Source organism: Ixodes scapularis, unplaced genomic scaffold (assembly GCF_016920785.2).
Source record: "Ixodes scapularis isolate PalLabHiFi unplaced genomic scaffold, ASM1692078v2 PGA_scaffold8__174_contigs__length_109621045, whole genome shotgun sequence".
Taxonomy (NCBI): domain Eukaryota; kingdom Metazoa; phylum Arthropoda; class Arachnida; order Ixodida; family Ixodidae; genus Ixodes; species Ixodes scapularis.
Genome location: NW_024609883.1, coordinates 84,376,691 through 84,398,998, shown reverse-complemented (window position 1 = coordinate 84,398,998; position 22,308 = coordinate 84,376,691). Strand labels below are relative to the sequence as shown.

The 22,308-nt window shown below is 46.6% G+C and overlaps 1 protein-coding gene across 1 annotated transcript in view; it reads right to left on the bottom strand.

The window, feature by feature from the left end:
* Nucleotides 1-2,529: 2,529 nt before the first annotated feature.
* LOC8024227 (regulator of G-protein signaling 20) overlaps nt 2,530-22,308 on the bottom strand; it is a 75,465-nt gene continuing 55,686 nt past the window's right edge. The window contains exons 2-8 of the mRNA XM_029981959.4: nt 20,744-21,015; nt 16,162-16,356; nt 13,209-13,262; nt 11,886-11,987; nt 11,593-11,654; nt 10,630-10,796; nt 2,530-7,733 (exon numbers count right to left, since the gene is read on the bottom strand). Of these exons, the coding sequence (XP_029837819.2) occupies nt 7,539-7,733; nt 10,630-10,796; nt 11,593-11,654; nt 11,886-11,987; nt 13,209-13,262; nt 16,162-16,356; nt 20,744-21,015 (1,047 nt within the window). The 3' untranslated portion in view covers nt 2,530-7,538. The remainder of the gene's footprint in view (nt 7,734-10,629; nt 10,797-11,592; nt 11,655-11,885; nt 11,988-13,208; nt 13,263-16,161; nt 16,357-20,743; nt 21,016-22,308) is intronic.

Sequence of the window (22,308 nt, the reverse complement as noted above, 5' to 3'; positions counted from 1 at the left end):
GGGCTAGGCATATAGGTGAAAAAGTTTGTAAACAAATCGCGGTTGTTTTTGTTTGTAGTATCGTGGAACTATGACGTGTGCAGTAACAACTTGTGGCTCCTCCATCACTCTGAGCAGAAATGCAAGTTGAAACAATGGTAAGCTTACTCTCTTTTTCCAGGGGTTAGAGGTTTAACACTGTGTGTGATGTGGGACTTGTCGGCAACTGACTTCATGAGCAAGGGACTCGCTGAAAGAAGTTTGCAAATATGCATACCTAGACCAATGGCATTGCAACAGTGTAGAAACACTGCACTGCAAACTTTCCCGATAACTATATTTCCTGTATACACTGCCTTGGAACTCCATAGTTTTCTAATCTGTTCATATTTATGTTCTGTAGCACACATCGCCATGAGAGGATACTGTTTGATAGACCTGGATGCTGCAGTAAGCTTATGACAATGAAACTAATTCACACCTCATCTTTTATTTGCAGCTGGTTTAACAGTCACCCAATCGAAAATTTGTTTCTGGGCGGTCTTAGAAAAATTTATAAACTACGAAGATTGACATTGGAGACCATTTGTCTCGAAACCAGGGTTTCATTAACCACGTCGTCCTTCAGTTTCACGACATCTTCCAGGCTGGCGATTCACCTTACCGTGTAAACATAATGCGGACAACCAATTTGGCCGCCCCTCGCAGATTTAGCTTGGAAGCTCGCTGCAGTCGCAAACGCTGCATTTCAAATTCTTGAGGCGCAGCTTTCACCAGGGTTTCACTTCGCCGTTAGAAAAATTCACATACATTAGCTAGGCCTGCTTGTAAACTTTCTATCATCTCGCTAAAATGTTGAGACGTACAAACGCTCGGCTCGCAACGCAAGTGAGGTCTAGGCAAATCATTCTTGCGGCCAGAGGCGTGGGAACCCAACATGGGACAATTTGTTTTCCATGTCAATGTTCATCCAAAGCTTTGCAAGTAGATGAAGTATTTGTCGGCGTCGTATCATAGGGCCGTACCTGCACTGGTACGCATTCTGAATCTTCGGAATTCCTGCAATTACTGCTTCTTGCCGTTCACGGAATTGCAGGGCGAGTTTTTCCGCCGTCCGGTCTCCATCCCACGCTTCACGCCTTCCCCCGCGCTTCGGCTGCTCGTGCACGCTGAGGTGTACAATGAGCCCAAGCATTGTCGGAGGTAGAAAGCTCATGCTGGAGGCAGCACATCTGAAGTTACCCCCTGCCTTTCTTGCCTTCTCGGTGACTTGGTGCCCATAAACTGAGTTGGTGTCCACTGTGGCTCCCGTGTAGCTTTTTAGCTTAACCACAACGTCACAAACTGTTGCCAACTGTTGCTTCCGCTGTGGCTGAGGTGCAAAATTATTTTTGGCCTTGTTGCATAGATCCTTCCAATCCCTCAGTTTTCTAATCTCGCATTCTACGGCCAAGCTTCTTTCCTTGCCCAAATGCTTCGGGTCTGGGGAAAATGGGAAAGGTTTTCTTTTTTGGTTCTGCGCCGGCCCAGTTCCCAAACTTGGTATGCGGAATCATTTCATGATTTCTTAAAAAAAATAATATGTGAATGGTGATGCTCGATTTTTCTCTGCACGGACTTGCCGTGGTATCTCGAGAGACGCCTCACCCCGAAAGGTAGCCCACCCATATTTTTGGCATGGTTTTCTGCTTCTTCAAAATGACTAAAAGGTAGCCCACTTCTAGTAATGGCAGGGCCCTGGCCAACGGGGACCTCAGTAGAAAAGGTGTTCCTTAGCCACGGCGGGGGATGAGCGTACGTTGCAGACTGGGAACTACAATCGAATTCGGTTCATCGCAAGTCTCTCAGTTCACAGAACGTAGAACTTGAACTTTCCAACTTTTTTTAATATTGTGCACCGAAAGTTAGTTTGCTATAAATATAATTCAATTAAATGCAAAGGTGCAAGCGAGCTGGACAAGAATGAAGAAAACAATCCCTGGAGAAGGGGAACAAGGAAGACAAAGGACTCCTTATTTTCACCGGATTTGCTTTTGATTTTAGGTGGGCTGTCTCTTGGGATATTACGGTAGACCCCTGTATCCCGCAAAAGATTATTCTGCGAAATGTTCTTATGATAATCCAACGTTCACGCTGCAGGGCAATGCAAAACTGATGCTTCCTGTCTTCATGGTTCTGAGAAGATAATGAACGATGGCATTGCATGTAAAGAAACACTGTCATGAAATTTTGTGTGGCTGTAAGGCACAACGTTTCTCAGTTGTGTCTTATAACTCTAGTCATGAACCACGTGCCTTTGTAAATGCATTTCTGAGGTCGGGCAGAGAACAAGGAACATGACTTGACCTATCAATATTGCTTCGAGGAAAACGGTCCCTTACCAGTTTCTTCTGTCTACACAGAGACAGATCAAGCTCACCTCCATACAGGTCAGCTCCCAGAGCCCTGATAAATCTGCAGCCGCTGCATCTGCCTGCATGTCCTCGAGGACGACGACATTGCGGGCAAGGTACACGGAGAGTCCCAGGCAATGCACACGTGCCACGTAAGAAAAACCATCGTAAGGAACATTTATTAACATCTCTTCTTGTTGGATTCTCAGTATGCGAGGGGGTTACGTCCGTCTCTCTGCAACGTCAGTGCTCGCTTGCAAAAAAATGTTTTTCCAGGAAAGTTGCAATATTGCAAAGGACCTAAGTTTCTGTCGTTTCTCTCTCGGTGGAGGTTCGTACGCATTCGGCGAACAGAAAAAAAAAAATGGTGCGCAACAATCAAACTGAGGGCATTCTTTACGTCTCTTTCTCTCGGTGTTTGTGTCTTTGTAGCGAGGGGACGTCTTTAATCGCACAGGGCGCGTTTTGAGAACACCCCAGGCCTGCGGCACGAGGCCGCCTCAGACCGAGAGCATTGTGGAGTGCCGAAAGTTGTTTGTACGAGATTGACATTTTGCCCTGGCCGGCAACAGGCATCTCGTTTGTGTCGATGCGAAAGGTGGCTGCAAGTAAAAAGACTGCGTGCTCGGGAGGGCGCATCTAATTCGCGCATGCACATCACCCTTCTGCCGTTGAGAATAGCATGAGGCTGCCGGTGATGAAACAAACAGTGAGGTGGCTAAACACAAATGTAAGGAATGAGAGTGTCAAGAGAAGAGAAAAGCAGGCTCGTACGCCGTCACGTCCGCACATGTGGTTTGGTCCGCCTATTCTTAGTTGATTGAGAAACATAATTGTTCCGGGGAGTTCTAGACCTTGTGCCGGTGGCCGTAGAGGAATAAGCGAGGCCTCCGAATGCCTGTTCGGCAAGTCTGCTTTCAGTAGTCGTAAAACGTTAGAATAAAGATGCAGACTAAACTAGCTTGTAAAACTCGGGCAAAAAAAAAAAAAAATTCCTGTCACCAGGTGTTGTAACATTGGGAATGTTGAATCCAGGTAGGAACCGTTAGCGATTCGCTAAAGAGAAGCCTACGCTATTACTTTTATTACGATCAAAACACTTGTCTCTACTTGAGTAACATTTGTGCGTAGAGGACTGAAGTACCTAGGTGCATTTATGAGACGAAAGCAGGTGTGGCTGGCGCAAGCGTGGTGCCTGTGTCGCGCGTCTCATTGATATGCGTAACTGACACCTACGTTGCACAGAGACGAAGACAGAAGTGAGTGATTGCACTTTGGATTGCACCACAGCCGGGCAAGAAAGCATTAACAATGAACACTGCCCGCATTGCACCCTACTTTCACTGAAGCGTGCATTTGAAAAACAGTTCTCTTTCAGCGTGCCTCTAATGGTTCCTACCACCGTAACGAGAAGGGAATTCAGTTTATAAATGCCCCGGTGCACCTACTAGAACGATCTGATGCCAATCACAACGTTACTTTTGTCATGTGTTGTTGCTTAGAAACACAGGGTTTTGTATTGTCCCATCATCCATCATCTGGTGGAAATAGTTTCAAAGGATGCATGCCAAGCTAATGTTGCTGTGCGTCAAAATAGACGAAAGTTTCAAGCACATTAGAGCTCGCACATTTAGATGACTCGAATGCATGTTGATTAGGAATATAATCTGAACAGCTACTTTCCCACACAGCATGTGGAGGGCCAATAATTTCTGATCTGTGCGAGGTGTCCAGTGAACGATAAGGCAGTGATAATATTTCTGAATGAAGATGCCATTCTCTTTGCTACACTGTGTACGAAATTTGTGCACCCAAGAACCAGGGCAGGTTAAATTTGTGAGAGGGCACATTCTCTGGGGTTTGTCATTCTTCCCTAGATTGCAATGATTGACTCACCGCATGCACAATGACAAGGTAGACCTGTGGCCTTGCCTACAAATGGTGTGTGTGAATCGAACGCAGCAGAACAAATTTCTTTCTTTTTCCATGTTTGCTGTACCCCTAGCGTGATGTTGCAAGAATACTGAACGGTATTCCTTTAGTAACATACTGTGGCTTGGAACCATATGTTGATAGGAATGAAGCAGCCATGCCATGAGGAGCTATAAAAAAGCTTGTTCTTCGCAATCAGGTGAAGGCGCTACTTTTCCCGACACCACTTCAACAGTGCTGTAACAAATGTCACGCTTTTATACACCTGACAATGAGGCAAGGAAGTTGCCTTTCTTGGCCTGATAGATTGGGTGTTTTTTTGAAAATGAGTGAATTGCAACTTTCGGTTCCTCACAGTGGGTATTTCCGAGCCGCCCAGATAAACTAATGCAAGCTTTGATATTGCACACCTGTTTAAGTGAGCTTGCATTTGCACAAAACCTTCAGGCACATATGTCCTTGCTTTCCATTCCCCGGTAGGCTAAATTTCTCATCACCATAGCCAAGAAATAAATGGCTTGGTTCGGTCACACGAAAAAGTTCACATAATAACCTCTGCCGTGCCGTTTACATTCCAGCACAAGACAGCGAAACTGTTGTCCTTAATGTGCCCATAGGAGCTGAGAATTCCAATCACTGATGCCGTTGAACAGATGCCGTGACTTTGGCAGTTGGTGGCTGTGTCACATTTTTCGCGCTACTTCTTTTGATGGCTTAGGGGAGAAAGCACATTAAAAACACACAAACAAGTAAGTAGAAAATTTGAAATGTCCAGCAGCCAGTGACATCATATTATTTCTGAAGGATGTAGATGTCTACAGAAAGCTTTTTTTAGGGGCAGCTATTACGCTTCATCCACAAGACATTGTGAGAAACTTTTGTGCACAGCCCTCGATCTGCGAGCTCTGAAGCCTCGTCACAATTTATCTAGGAAGAAAAACAAATGAGGTAAAGTTTGATCAACTCAGCATTTTTATGCTCCGAATCCATTATTCGACCGATTTGCTCGTCCCAATGGCTTGGCTGGCAGACAATGGACACTAGAAAAAATGAAACTTTGCTACACAAAATTTTCTTGCCTTAGCACGGGTTAATCTCACAATCGCATGTGGGATGTGCCACAACAAGAGCTGTCCTCGTCACTTCTAAATTTCGGCCATGCTAGTACGCGAGCGCTGCAACGGCTGTTTGTTTCCTCCCCGGCAGCCTGCGGGGGTCAAAGTTGCCGGAAAGTTTGTCTTTTGCTCGTTTCGTGAGACGGGGAGGCAGAGATTTCGGCGAGTGTGCGGAATGTGTTTTGTTTGATTTTTTTTTTGCGGTTGTGTCACTTGCATGCCGTGGACCTAAGCTTAGCAGCGGATGAACGGCCTGGTGGAGACACGGAAAACGTAACAATAACTATAAAAGGATGCTCCTTATGAGGGAGGAAAGGGAGAGGAGTCCTAGCACCCGTCAAAAAAAAAAAGAAAAGAACAGATGCAAGTCCTCGAGAATGCGGCGAACAGTTTCTCGCCGCTGTGGATCCTTTCCTCTCTTCTCCGACAATGGAGACAAGCTCGGTGGAAAGAGAAGATGGTTTGAGAAAAGAAAACGAGAAACGAAGAAAAATGCGTTCCTCTCCCGTGAATGAGCACTACTGCCGGATTCCCTAGCGGTTGCTGCCGGCAGGGAGGAGAGGTAGGTGTAAGTACATTGTCGCAAAAGGCGGACCCAGGGAACGACGTGCTACGCAGCGGGGGCCGTCGACGTGCGCACAGGTTGCACCGAACCGCTCGTGATCGTGGCACGCGTGGGAGTCTGCAGTTCAACGACGCGAGTTTCTGGGACGACACATCACGCCGCGGCGGTCCGTCTTGCGTACCGGCCATGAGCTGGAGGCGTCTGTGAGCACCCCTCACAAAGTTCACAACCGTTTGGGGAGTTGTCACCGCATATTTGTTCGGAGCGCTGCTTTCGTTTCTTCTTTCTTGTTACTGCTGCTGCTTGGTCACTCCGGTGTGGTCTGCTTCTTTTTCTCGCCGCTGTGACATGAAGAACGGACGAGACGACGGAGCCGCCTCGTAAAGAGAGGCAGCGCCGACTGTCTGCGTCGCCCGCCCTGTTGTGCTTGTCTACGAGGCTGAGCGAGTTTCGACGTGTGCCGTCCTTCTCTCAAGGGAGAAAAAAGTGTCGTATGCCTACGGCGAGGGTGGCATGCCCGCGACTCGTCGTGACGAGGTCGTTCTCGAGAAGCTCTTGCTTCGGCGTCGACGGCAGCTCTTGCATGACACATCTTCCGGTCGCAACCTGGAGCGGCGTAGGTGCCGAAGCGACAGCCACGTGAAAAAATCTGCGGTGTTTCGTACACTGCTGTGACGAACCTAATGGTAAGGATGACGAAAACGCTAAGGCAACGTAAGCTCCGAAAGGATGGGCACCGGTGATCTAGCTTTGCAGTCGCACGAGCCTACGGGTGCACTCCACACGAAGGGAGGGGGGAACATTTAAATGCACAGATGGTACAGTCCTCTGTGGGATGAAAAGAAAATACCCCACAAAGGCCCCGGAAACCGAGCGAAAATGACGCGCCATCGAGAAAAAACACCACCGCACAGACACACCGGACGACGACAGACTTGTCCCATCAAAACCACGGCGCAACACAGGGGCAGCCTATTCCTTCACCTAAACCGAGGTTACCAACATAACCAACCGAGGAGCGAAAGGCTGGGGGGTGGGGACGGCCTACACAGACACGCGCGTTCCCTGGGAGCACTGAGCTGGCAGGTCTATGTGCACATAAAACTGCGCCATTGTTTGAAACTGCCGAGCTTACGAGAAAAAGGAGGGTGGGAAAGGAAAAGAAAATGGGGGAAGAGCAACAACCCCCCGGGAGCCGGGAGCGTCCTTCGCGCGTCACCGGGATCTGTTGCCGGCCTTGCAAATGATATGCACTTGTGGAAACGACTCTGAGAACGGGGCCAGCGGAGTCGGGGAGGGGGCCCAACCCCGGGGGCCGGGGAATGCGGATGCCGTTATTGCTGGCGGAACGAAAAACGAAGACTGGGGGCAGGGGGGGAAGGGCGCAGAGTCCTTGGGTGTCTCAATGTGAGAAGAAAGGGGGGGGGGGGACGGGCGGGGGAGACTAGTGTGTCAGGTACGCATCGGTGGTCGCCGCGAGCCTTGCGGGGCCTCGGGGCGGCGGGTCTCAGGTGGCGGCAACGCGTCATTGAGCTTGTTGAGCCTTGGAGGAGGTCAGGCGGCGCTGCCCTTGCGTGACGGGGAAGGCAGCTGGGCGAGCTTGCGGAACAGCGGGGAGTTGACGAACCGCGGGTAAGAGTCCCGGTGCATGAGCGTGTAGATCTGGAGCTGGGCCTCGTCGAACGTGTGCGGCGTGGGCTCGACCATGTTGCGGTTGATGATCTCGCGCACCCGGGAGTCCAGGCTCACCTGCGAGCAACGTCATCGCTGTGAAGGAGGTCGGCACAGCACCATATCGCTTTGTCAAAATGTTGAGTTTGACATGTAGCTGAAGCGTCGTTACAACTTTGTAAAGTGTGATAACATCAACACAATGTCACAATTGACATTATGACGATAGTCACTATAGGTTGTATTCCCTAAAGTCACTGAAACCTGGGAAGGTAGTGCCATTACCTTCTCTGCCCACAAGTTGGACACAAACAGATACTAACATATAGACGACCGAACCTCGCAAGGCGGTTGGATAATCGGTCTTAGTTGCCATGGCAATCGCCATTTCGGTCCACTGAAATCTTCGAAGCTTCGAAAGGGTTATCCTTAACCAGTCGTGCCAAGATCGCTATGGAGCATCATCATACTGAGAGCATTCCTCGCCAATATAACCATATTTGGCACCGTGCATGCGATCCACCTATTCAACAGATCTCTTACAATGGTATTTTTGCTCTTGTGTATTTGAACACAGGAAATTTATTTTTCAATGTTGTCAAGCACCAACGCGACATGTGGTAGCAGTGTGAAGATGTGCGCTTGTTTCGCCGTTGTGCAGATAACAAAATCTCGGTATTCAAGAAATGTCTTTATAGAGCAATCTGTTACCGGAAATTAGGATCGGCTCACCAAGGATGGTAAGCTGATCTGCTCATTCCACGAACCAAAATGGCAACCGCAACCATACGGGGAGCTTGGCACTACTTTCCCACGATCCAATGACATTAGTATTCATTGGGCACCATATTTGAGGGTGGTGTTTTTAGCGCATACTCAGGGCAAGTCCCCACTTATCTTTACTGAAGAATTATGATCTTGGTGGTGCACAATGTACGTTGCAGAAGCATTGTGTAAGCTCATCGTTAGCTTGCGCTCGGCAGCGACGGATTTAACTGTGACCGCCAGTGCACACTAGGTACCTATAGTAGTTATGACATTGTTGTGACTACTGGCCTCTGACCCCATTCAGATCTCAACATTGTCGTTACGGTAGTGTTGGCACAGGTTATATTATGGGGTAACATGGTCATAATGTCAGGATTAGCAGTGCTTCTTGCAATGCCAAGTCTGGCATGTAGCTAAAATATCAGTGCCACTTTGTAAAGTGCAATAACATTGTCTCAATGTCCTATGGTTGGCACTGTGAAAATACTCAAAATATAGTTGTCCTGATGTTGTCATGACTAGCTGCTGACCTCCCAACTCCGATCAGATGTCAACATTATCACTGTGGTAGGGGTGGCGCAGAATATATGATGTGATAACGTGGTCATAAGGTCAGGATTCATAGTGCTTCATACAATGCACTATATTCTGCTTCATCTACCACTGTGGTGGAGGCAACAAGAACAAGCAACAAGCTTTCAGCGTCCCTGTCAAGCACATGTGCTCTTGCATTATATGCATCGATCAGGGCAACGCCGTGCTTGTAGCTTCGGCTTGACTTGCACATGAAGTGAAACAAACTTTGGTGTTGTCAAAATGTTTGAAGCTTATATAACTATAACTCAAGAGTTCATCATCCTTCGTAGAACACGGTGAAAGAGCCTACATGAATCGTAAGTTCCTTTGTACAGTGTACCAACAATACAACATTAATGTGTTCCTTGATGACAACATTAACATGGTGGGAGAAGTCATTACCAGCTGGAGGTCAAAAATTCTTCGTACAGCACACTAACATTGTCACCGGGCGCCGGGAAGGTAACTATGAGATGTCAAGCTGGGAATTGTGCTTACGTCACAAAGAATACCGGATTCTGACTATTACAAGTTGGCAGAACTCAGTGACTCTAATTCTTACTCAATCACAACGTTGGCACAATGTGCAACATCGTTACAAATGAAAGGGTTTGTTCAGCATACCAACATTTTCACCTTATCAGGAGCTGATGCAACCCAGATGTGAGGCCTGAGATCTGAGTTGATGCAACCTAGATTTGAATTGAAGCCTGACATCTGGGTAGCATCATCTCCTGATATGGTGGCTGTTGCTCAATAATAATGTCAGCATGACATCACAAGTTGTTGCTGTACTTGCTGTTCTTTTTGTAAGACAAAGGTGCCACAAAGTGAAAACATAAAAGAAGATCCATTTGTTCCTTACCTCATATGGGTGGATTAAAACAAAGGGAAACAGGGAGAATGTTCCTCCGAGCATCTCTTGCAACTTTCTGCTGTAATTTTTTTTTTACACGTTTCTGGTCACAATTTATTACCTTTTATCCATGTGCTGCCCGAAGTGCATACAAACTACAGTTGTATATATTCTACCAGCAAAAATAAGGGATAAGGTCACTGGCATGGTTGAATGGAACTTTGAGGTTGCCCTTCATGAGAAATCAATAACATAAATACAACATGTAAAAATAAGAAAAAGTTACTGCATTTTTTTATTGCAAAAATAAGTATATATATGCATTGCCGAATGCTTTACCCCAATGTATAGCAATGAGCTCTTCGAACCAGGTGCCAAAGTTTCAGAACGAACCGTTCTCTCATTCAAAAATTATGTGATTTTTGCTCCATCGGCCGCCATTTTGGATGGAGCTTTCGAATACATGGAGGCACCAGTTGCCGAAAACAGGCCCCATTTTCTCATTGCAAATTTCAGACAAATCACTTATAACTTTTTATTAAGATAATGGTTAGTTTTGAAACATTGGCATCTGGTTTGGACGGGTAGCGTTACATTTTGGGCGGAGAATGGGCATTCGACGATGCATATTCTATTTTTGTGGTAAAAAAACAACAACACTGTAATCCTTTTTGTGGGTACATTTGGGTAACTTGGTAACTTGGTATAACAACTTTAGCGAGCGATTGAATGATCCAGGAATACGTGGAACACGTCCCAGAGGGATTCTCTCACCTCCTTTGGGGACAGGATGGAAATGTAGTCTTCGTAAATTGCACGGGCCTTCTCCTCGATGATCTCCGGGTTCGACTCCTGCTTGAGGTCCTCGCAAGCCAACCAGAACAGGATGTTTTCCTCACTATATTCACATTTTAAAAAGTCCCTAAACACCTTGCGCCCAGCTGAAATTAGAGGGAGGGAGGGAAAATCAAGGCTTAGGCAATTAAAGGGAATGTTTCATCAGCACAGTGCTCATAATAGTGGGCTTCATTTCATATTTCCAGGACAATGTACATCGCATTTCATTGATTCCAAACTCCAAAGCTTCTCAAAATCTGCTCGTTATATATTGGTTTGCTATAAATAAATTGCGCTATACGTGCCAAAGTTTATCTTTTACTCGGCTCGAGGCAAGGTGGTGAATCAGGTGCTGTTCATTTGTTGTGATACCGCAAGTTGTGAGCAGCAGCTCAAGCTGGGTTCCTAGGAACCCAGGTACCTAGAAACTTAGGTATCAGGAACCTAGGAACCCTAGTGTACCCTTAGGGGGATTCCCTGATCTCTCAAATTTAGTTGGCCATGCCTCCCTCTAAATGAAGTGCTCTTCCTGTTTAGGCAATATTTTAAAAGATGAGACACATTCGTTGACACAGCTATGGTGCAAAACAGATTATAGTATCATCATCATCATTGTTTTGCAAGGTCTGTAGGCTTCTGCACTGCCTTATTGCATATCAATGCCTAGACCTCGAGATAAAAGAATTTGAGGACCCCTGTACTAGTACACCGAGCCTGAGCTCTTGTTGTCAACCTAAGCACTTGCTGACACCACTATTCTTTAACTTGGTTCGCTTTGGCCTTGAGCTGCTTAAATCGCGTTGTCTTTGAATGTGCCATTCGGCCGGTTTTATATTGTGGAGTGCCTGAAGTCTAAGAGCACTGCAGAAAATGGGATTGGAGGGGGAGGGGCCAACTCACCTGAACATTTCATGAGTTTCTCAAAAGAGTCGCCCCACGTACGAATCTCGTCAACGGTGGGGCTGCAAACAACGAAAGAGGCAAATTTACAGACAGAAGGCCAGGGAGACTGGTTCAGACATTTGCATTGACTACTCTGCGCTGCATTGCATTCCACTACAACAGACTGCCCTCAGTTGTCATGGTAACGCTCTTTGTAAGCAGCCGTAAGCGGGTGTAATGCAGCCGGTCATACTCAGATGTCTGAACCGGCCTGAAAAGTTGTTTTGACGACAAGCATAAGCAGCACTTACGGTGGTTCGCCATCCCCGTTTAAAAAGTTATCGCCTGTGGTTAGCCTTTGGTTGTTCTCCCGCGGTGACCTAACGTTGCCGTTGTTGCTTTTGACGGCCAAACTGGAATGGACAAAGGAACAACGGGCAAAACTTCACTTATTAGTTTTGGGTCAGTTGGTGGGAGCTTTCATAGCGTATAGTATAAGGAAATGCCTCAACCTAGCTTATGTAAAAATTTATACTTTGGAAGACATTATCTACAACAATAAAAAATCATATTTATAAATGAATATTATTCAACGAAAGTTTAAATATTGTTTCATTAGCTTTTTACTTTTATCTGCTCTACATTGTAGAGAAATGTGGGAGGGAGAGATTATAAATTAACTTTGTTTCAAGTTTATAGAGCCGCAGCAGTGCATTCCTTTGCGTTTTTTTTTTTTTTTATTTCTGTGTGGTTTTGACTTGTTCGTAACCATAGTCGGTGACAGGTCAAGTGTAAGGTGGAAACTCCTCCCACCTCTTTCCCCTTTGGCAGAGCGAACGCTGGGGAGGAGGTGACCTCCTCTCCAGCGTTTGCTCTGCTGAAGTTGAAAGAGGTGGGAGGAGCTTCCACCTTCCACTTGACCTGTCACCGACTATATATTTGTGCCATTAGGGTTAGCTAATCATACACTAACAATACCATTTTAATGGCATGATGTGACTGTGACACATGACTGCCGCACTCTAACCAAGTCTGTGCACTTAGCCGTGATGTCAAACTGTATAGATGATACAGTCAATGTAGCAATGGTTGTTCAAATTCATATTTGTTTTCGAGGTCAGTGTGGGGACTGAAATTGCCGAACACCATCAACGTCCGTAGTACAACATGCACTTTAAGCATTGACAACCCATGCGCATGCCTTTGATGAACATCAGCGACACGAGTCGGCATAGCACGACATGTGGTATCGCTTGTTCTGGCGACAAGCTCCGCGTATTTCAGCGCTGCCCGATTTTCTGCAATCTTTTAGTATGCGGAGACAATTACTACCTGGTGTTTCTTTCATCTTATTATTATTAAAGACATTTCCGGAAAGAAAAAATATACTACTGTACGCCTGATATCTATGTAGATCACATATTTATTTTCAATAGAGAAAGTCAGAAACCCTTGACATGGTCTCTTCTTACATATGTGATTCGTGATGTTAACTTGTAAAGGACAGACAAGGGCACATTAACATCCAGTCGTGAACCTCTGCCTTTTTTGTGGAAGTAATGAAATGGACGAGTCAAGTCGAAAAATATTTCGAGCTTTATTGTCATGCTTATAGAATGGGGAAATTGGCTTACCTTGAAAGCTTGACAGGTTTCTGTAAGCTTGCGTAGACTGGCCTGGATCCTCGCCTGAAGGGAAGAAAAACTGTTCACCAACGTTGCATGGACTTCGCTCAATACTACGTGGGTGGTCTAAATCGGAGATTTTATGCCAAAGGCTGTCTTCAGGTTAGGCATTCTTTTGCAATATTCCAAGTATCATAAAGGTAGATTATGTCTGAGGCATCAAAGCGGCATCGTATTTGTCTACGAATAAAATTGCAACACTAAAATGACGAACCTAAAAAATGAAAGCCGTTTACAACTCCCTGTAACCCCTAATTAGAGCGCAGCTCTTGAGGAGGAGGAAGGAAGGGTACTGAGGGTCACGTGTTCTGGAGGGGGGGTCACGTGACCTTGGTGGGGTCACGTGACCCGAGGGTGTCACGTGACCCCCCAGAAAAAGTTTCCGCTAGATTTAGCGGGAAAAGTTTTCCGCTAGTTTTAGCGGGGAAATTTTTCCGCTAGATTTAGTGGGGAAGTTTTTCCGCTAGATTAAGCGGGGAAATTTTTCCGCTAGCTTTAGTGGCTAGATTTAGCGGGGAAAATTTTCCGCTAAATGTAGCGGGGAAATTTACCCATAATGCACCGCGCGGTTACGCCGACGGCGACGCCGCTCAAGCCGGAAACGGGCGCCTAAGAGCTGCGTTCTAAAACAGCGGTAAAAGACTGGTCACAAAAAAAAGAAAAAAAAAAAACGCGATAGACAGAATGCTGTCGTGACTTCGGCTCTCCGCGACTACAACTTCAGTTATAGCCTACTCTTGAGTGCTGAGAACTCAGGTCAACGGAGGTTTAAGAAAACACTACTTCGAAACGTTCAACGTCTCAAAATCGAGGTTAGTATCGGAATCGCTTCTAGCTTGCAATGGTGTCTCGGACAGTGTTTGAAAGTACTTCAAGTACGTTGTACTTAAAGTACTACTTCAAATAGGTCTTGGAAAACTTGCACTTGAAGTACATTATCTGAGTATGTACTTTCTTTAAAGTATTTTTTTTCTGGTACTTTCCGAAGATAGTATATCTCCCGACTTCAAAGCACATTCCTCAAATTTGGTAGTGTTAAATTTGTATCGCAAGATCATGCTTTGTCGTCTCTGAAGAAACACTGAGAGGAATATATTCTACTTTCACCAGAAACGCGAGCAGACGGCGCATCGCTCTTTTTGTATGGGGAGCGGCTCGGTGATATTAAGCTCTTTCAAAGAAGCGACCTTGGCTTTCCCAGTGCTATACACAAATTCTGATTTCAATTATAAAAGTTCACCAACCAAGTTCACAAAAGCAAAAAAAAAAAAAAAAAGTGGCCTACCGTCACGCGAGAACGCGCTATGGTTTTTAGAAACGTTTTCTGGTCATTTCTTCGAGTGTAGTACTGGCGGTTATAAGATCAACACAAATAAGTGCCTCATAAGTTGATTGCGTAAAACAACCACTCTGGCCACTTCACTCTATCCAATATTTGCTGCCATTTCCGAAAATAACTGATGCACTCCCGATTACCCTTAAGGCCCGTTCACACTCTTGCGACCGACTTCGACCTAAAGAGACCAGACCGGTTTTTAAGCCTTTTGCGACTTAGGACCGGATGCGATGCAGCGGAGCTGGTCCTAAGAAGTCGCGAGAGGCTTAAAAATCGGTCTGGTCTCTCTCGGTCTAACTCGGTCGCAAGAGTGTGAACGGGCCTTTAAGCACTGCGTACCAAATAAAAAAAGAACAAAAAAAAAACTTTGTAGGAGAATTGAAGGACATCAGGAAAGATTGTGTTGGAAAGTACTTGTACCTGACTTCGGAAATACCTTGTATTGCTCTTCACTTCAAGTACATTGCGCCCGGTTTACTTCAAGTATTTTGTATGTGTACTTTACCCAACACTGGTCTCGTGGTGTATTGCACTAATATTGCAGGGAAAATTCATTTTGCGAATTACGTATCTACCGAGGCACTTAAAATACTCGAATGACACCTCAGTTTCACTAAGGCAACGAAAATATCGACGTGTGTTGGCAGAAGCATGGAAAAAGAAATGGTGTATTTTAGTTTGACGGATAAAGCCAGGCGACGCGAATGCGCAGCGTGTTTTGAGTTGCACTTGGTTAGCGTGACACGGACATGGAGTCACGTTACGGCACGTGACATGATGTGAAGTCACGGTGGCACGTGACGCAGTGTCGAGTGATGGCCGTCACACTGGCGATGCCACTTTAACAAAGTCCGCGGAATTTATTGAGCCCGCTAAATTTGGCGGCTGTGTGACGTTTTTTTGTGACAACACGAGTATTTCAGCACTCGTGTTGAAGTACTCGTGTATTTCAGCACTAAACACATACCGTGTTAAAAAAAAATGTTATTCTTATTACTTTTTCTGCGTGTATCACGGGCACTTTCATCATCTTACGTGGTCTCCAGGAGGAAATAATCGAAAATATGCGGGTGAACGAACCGTACTTGATCGAATGAATCAAAGTTTACGAAGCCGCCGAAAGAAAAAAAATCTTTGGCGGAGCCAGGATTTGAACTCTGGGCTTCCCAATATCCGGTCGGGTGTAGTGGTTGGCACACCCGACCGGATATTGGGATGGCCGGAGTTTAAATCCTGGCTCCGCCAAAGATTTTGCATTTCGGCGACTTCGTAAACTTTGATTCATTCGATCAAGTATGGTTTATTCGCCTGCATACTTTTTATTCTTTCTTTTATATATATATTTATTTATTTTCCGGGGAAAAAAAAGGGGGGGGGGGGAGGGTTAGTGTCCCATTCACGGCGTGCTTCGACGAATACCGGCGACACATTCGGGAGTTTTCGTAGATTGTACCCAAATCTTGGATAACGCTACCCGATACTCCGCCGGTGCCTCTGCGCACACATCGTATCGTTATCGGGAACGGTTATCGGAGTTACCGGAACGATCCACTAAAACTGGCTCACCAAGAACAACTGCAGCAGCAGCACCAGCAGAAGCAACACGTCTTGGCCTGCTTGTCCCCGGCGTCCTGCTGGGCCGAGCCCGCGCTGTTGTTGTTGTTCTGCACCACGGGCGAGACCCGGTCCCCCCGCTGCTGCACGTCCCCTTCAGGGACCGCCATCACCTCGCTCCCGTTGCTTGGTCCCGCCCACGAGGGGCTGCGAAGAGGGAACAAAGATACCACTCTTCTAGGGACTTAGGCCGCAATGCTTGATTCGCTACGGCACCAAGGGGGTCCATCAACTCCCTCTAGATGTGATTGTGGCGACACCTCCATGATGTATGTGCCCTTCACTACGCAATCGAAATGTCTTACTGTAGTCTTGCAGGTTACAAAACAAGTCAAGCAACACCCCCCCCCCCCTTCACCCCCCCCCCCCCCAAAAAAAAAAAAAAGATTTGTAGAACGAACGTTGGGGAGGAGGCAAGCGCAAAGTCACCAAGCAATCATTGTGAGCAGAGAGCTTCGTGGGAGGGGCTCATTCTGTCTTTTCCTTAACTTGTAACATGATATAGTTAGTGCACAACGAGCGCTAGGGAGGTATTCACCATGACACGGGTGTCACTTCGCCGCTCCCGTAGGTAGAACATTGAAGTAAAGTGGAAGACTGGGAATACTTCAGTACTCTGCCTACGCGGCGATGGTGCTCAGTGACCCTGTACTGATTTAGGGCGTATCCAAGTTATGGAGATGTCCGACTTGGAAGATTGCACTGTAGATCAGTGGAACAAAGCATATAACGCGAACAAAAGACATAACAGTTATGCTGGTTTCTCAATAAAGATTAAATGAGCATTATAATCATGAATAGGTCACTCTTACACAGTAAAACACTTTACGCTCCCTCAAGAGTGTAAATGAGCTTGTGCCAGGGCTAACACCCTAAGGGTGTTACAGCAACACTGTTTGCGATTTTTGCAACATGTTAAAGATATTCTTTCTTCCTTTTTCTTTTTCAAGAAAAACACGTTTTCGAGCAATAAACACTCCGTGCAGTTTTCACTTGCACGGAAACAATGTAGACTGAATGAATCACGCGCGCTTGAGGAATCACGAATCTGTGGACTGCTCCACCGCCCTATGCGCATACTCGGCAGTTCAAGGACCCCAATTCGCAGTTTGCCGTCTCCGCACTTGCGGAGGTCACAAGTACGTTGCTTTGTTCTCTTTGACATTTCACGTCAAGCATTATATAGATAAGTTCAAGGGCTAGATCTCTAAGTAAAAAGCATCGATAGAGGCAACAACTATTCGACATGGTCGCTAAAACAACCTCCGCTAAAACTGCTTGAAGCAGGCGTCAGTGCGGCGAACCAGAAATGAAGGGTGCTTGTCTCGCTACGGCCGCAGACCAACTTGCCCTATCGTCCAAGTTATTCAATATAGATTACATGATCTCTTAAACTATAGTTACCTGAGCATGTGCTCACGTGATCCATCATATTTAGGTGACCTCCTTATGAAGCGGGCGTCTCTGGGGAGAACCAGAAATGAAGGGTGCTTGTCTCGCTACGCCGCATCACTCTTTCCCGCACCCATTTTTTGTACCCTTCAAAAATGACTGGTGTTCCATGCAACATCACCCTATCTTAACGTTGTAAAAGGTGTACTGAAAGGGTGCCATGAGCGGAAGTCTCTGGAACGCGCGTTTCTACGCCGTCGGTAGCACTGGTCGTACAAAAGACACGGAGTTTCTCTGCAGACATGATGACAGAATTTTGTGCGAACTCTCCCCAAGCATGTTTGCTTCATACGTATGTATGCTTGTCAGATTGTGTTTTGTACGCCCAATCCGGAGCGCAAGTTTGTCTGCTTCTTGAACAGGGGTTGTGATGTTGGCAAAACGCCGAGCTCTTATTGGCTGATTGAAAAAAATAGTGGGTAGACCTCAAGGCATCTAGCATTGAGGTCTTCCCACTATCCTTCCAATGAGAGCCAATCAGGGCTTGGCGTCGTTCTTACGTCACCGCAACTCCTGTGCAAGAAGCAAACGGTTTGCTCTTCGCGTATGGCCGCTAAGACCGTCGTACAAGAAAGAGACTCGCCGTGGATAGTGTCTGCAATGTTTTGTGTGATGTATAAGCAGTGTGGCTGCGGTTTTAAGCCATGGTCAGATTGCTAATATATATATTCGTAAAAAAAGACAGTTCGCAAACACCATATGAGGCGTTTCTGACGGAACTCGAGCACCGACCAGGGCGCCCCTAGTGGCAAACAGATCGGTTTTGTCAAAACTCGGGAAGCATGCTTTCACATTGAGGATGCGTCGGAGATGGTCGCAGCTATCGCGAGCTGCACAACCAATGACTTTTCAGAAGAAAACAAAACAAAAACGTGCTTTTTAGTTCGATGCTGTAGTACAAATAAAAACTCACCCGATGCGAAGTTATACGGATTTGCGGCGAAACCTTACGGAGACTGAGTGCCGCTCGACTTGGGTGCAACGTGAGTAACGTTTTTCCACTGCGTTTTGCACTTCGCGCTTTGCGTTGCGATTTCAGCTGCAGGAGGAATATATAATGACGTTTTTCTAGCGCGGCGACGTCTTGACACCCACGCTAAATTCCAAACGCTTCAGAAATCATTTTGTGTGCAATGGGCCCGTTCAGTAGCCGCTCAATTGACACCAAACGGCGCAACGATCCTGTCACGATCTCGGCGACAAACGAGCATAGCGTCGTGTTTCTCAAGCATAGTGACGCATGCCCGGTACAGCAGTCGATCTCCGAATAAAATGAAACCAGACAACGCCGAACGCGATAGCTTTTATTTGACCCTCTGGACTTTTTGGAACAGTAAATGTATAAACGTCAGCGTCAATTTTCGAAACATCGCGAACCTTTTGCGCACGAGTGAATGAACTGCAATAACAATGACCTATAATGTCTATTGTCAGCAGGTATGGAGCACGGAAACCGCGCCAACAAGCGATCGCCAGTACCTTTTTTCTTTTTGTTTTTAATTCCCTCAAAGGATTGACATCAAAACTGCCGGCATGGTGGAATGCACGAACCCTGGGCAGTGACCTAGTCGATTAAATTGATATTAGTATTAATTAAAAAGTCCCTTAAAAAAAAAGAACTAACAGTCTGGTTGGGACACGCGTGTTAAAAAATTAATTTTACGAGAAAAAAATATTGAGCAATATTGATGGCGCGAGACGCGATTTATACTTAGGCCACACGGGCAACTCGAATACCATTTACAACGAATGACATTCGTGTGATCAACGAATCGGCTCGCGATCTGTCGCGCGTGGAACGCCCCACGCTCGGAGTGTCGCGCGCTGATTGGCCGATCGTTCAGGTGTCATTCGTTGTAAACGACATTCGAGTTGCCCGTGTGGCCCAAGTATTAGTCGGTGGTCACCTCCTTTCCACTTGTTTTCTCTCTCGGCATTTCGGGCGCGTGGAGGAGAGGTGGATCAGCGTCGCCTTTACGTTAAGGTGGAAAGAGCGAAAGACCGAGATGGTTCAATCCGGAATGACCCGCGACGTCATGTACTGCGCGCAGGATTTCAAATAAATCTCTCGGGACATTTGACGGCAATACTATTTTTCTTATTTTATTTCCGAACTTTCTGACAAAATTAATTGGTAAAAGAATAATGTTACTTTAAAGTGCCCGAAAACAACCACGATGCCTTAAGATTGGTGAAATAATTAAGTGGCCCACGATGGGCGATGTATACAGTTACAATGTGCAACGACGCGAACGTCGGCCGACAGCTACGCATTTGGCGAAAACAACTGTCATCCCGCTGTCAAAGTTATTTAGTGCATACACACAAAAAAATTTTTTTTTGTTAGCATTGCTTATTGGAAGATTACCGAGATAACGTTTTTGCTCGCATGTTTTTCACGCTTTATCGTTTTATGCTCACGGGTAATTTTATGTGTTTCGTGCGCCCAGGCGCACTGAGTTTGGTCCGCGCGGAGCCTTACATTATATTTGTGGTCCCGTTCACAGAGCAGCTTTCCCGTTGACAAATGAGTGTCACGACATAAGCTTTCCGGGTTTCTAATTACATCAAATGAAGTCCCAGCGACAACGCCACGTTGTCTGCAACGTAGCTCGCCGGCTTTGCGTGCCGGCAATTCTGCTCCGTCTGCCACTAGGTGGCAGAGAACGATAAGCAACGGAGGCGACACCGGCGGTTCGCTCGCTCCCTATGGCTGCCCTATCATATTGGTCGTACAAAAATCTCTAGTTAAACATGTTGGAAGCCTACATGAAGCAAACATACTCCGAACATGTTTCAGGTGTGTCCGCAAACAAGTCTGTCATCCATGGCTGCAGCGACTTAAGGGGGTTAGGTTTCTAATGCCCTAGTTACACGGACACTTTTAACCGCAGTGAGGTCAGGCTTCACTACGGGGAAGGGCATGCCTGTATAACTAGGCAGTAGCGGCTAAACATACTCGATCGTAACTGCGGTTTAGGATATTCGTGGGGCACCGTTAACCGTAGAGTCACGCTTACCTGTGGTTAGGGGTTTCCCCGTAACTAGGGTATTAGTCTAGGCAAGTTTAGCTGTTGCCCACCTGGTGTCCTGGATGACCGCAATGACGGGCGACGGCGGTGGCGTGGCGGCAGTGATGGTAGTGGTGGTGGTAACTGTGGCGACGACGGCAGGCTGGAGCCGTGGGCTTGGCTCTTCGGTCCGTGAGGAGCCGCCGTTGGAAGCAGCGTGAACCGCGCCGCCATTGGTCGGGCACGCGGAGTCGCCGTTGCCGTCGCCGCCGTTGGGGGAAACGGAGGCCCTTGCTGCGGGGTGCTGGTCGGTGTCTGCACTGCCCCACTGCGTGTTGGACATCTGCGAGAAGCATCGTGCAACAATTGCAATTGTGTTGTGCGTATACGTTTAGTCGGCGGGTAGTTAGTCTGCGGTAGAGTAACTATGTGCTCCGGTTGTGGAGGAGAGTAGCGGAACGGTTTCAGATTTCTGACTCCAAGTATTGCGGGAGAGGCGACCGTCGCTCTTGCAGGAGACGCGACGGGTTTGAAGACATGAGGCGGCGGTTCACCGCGCGTGCATCGTCGTGCACCCCCCCCCCCCCCCCTCCCAAATCCCTCGGAAGTGCACGCGCCCGTGTGCTTCATCGTCGGTTGTTGCGGCGTCTGCTTGTATGCGGCCACTTCGAAACGGTGCTTGCGTTTTAAAAAGAACGCAATTACGCGTGCCTAAGTGGCTCACGCAATGTCCAAAAGTTCAAGAAGCTTCCTGCACATCAGACTTCAGTGTAAGATCCGCATTTCGTAAATGCAGAGCGAAAACTATGTCCCGCCCCAAACCCGGCATTGGGCAAGGGCGCTTCCCTGCGAGCGCGTAGCCAAATCCGGCCCATGTGTCCCCTTCTCCGCCAATGAGGAGTTGGCGGAGATAGGCGATACTCTGGTTTCGCCATTTAGTTACTCTAGTCAGTCCTAGATTTATTAGAGAGTTTTTGTAGATCGTTCCAATACCTCCGCTCGGGATCGGTATATAGCTCTGAATCCCCCCCTCCCACACACACACACCCCCCACACACACATAATGTGAAACATCGCAAAAGGGACAGGACAGAAAGTAGAAGAAAACACAGGACATAACGCTGTCCTGTGTCTTTTGCGCTGTTTCTCATTATGTCCAGCAACCAACCAGCCCAGCTAGGTATCCTGTTACACACACACACACACCCCTGACTCAAGAAGTCGAAATAAAATTATTATTTATTATTATTATTTGCATTTTTTTAAGAATGATTAACACCAGATATTATTATTTTATTCGATTTTGTTTTTGTTTGACTAAATCACCACGACTTACGCCACCCAGCTTTTCTCCACCAAGATTAACAACACTAAGAACATAACTGGTCTCAAGACCTTCTTCAATGGTGACAATGATCGGTTTGCGTGTTTGTGAATTATGTGCAGGTGTGTGTATACGTGCTTTCCCTTGTGTCTACGTTTCTTTTAAGTGTCACAAATGTTATTGGGACTGACTCAAATCTCTTTAGTACGTGGCGTAGTTATTTTCATGAGGCCACTGCAGATTAGGTTCAGCCACACAATATTATTATTATTAATATTATTGATATTATTATTATTATTAGTATTATTATAA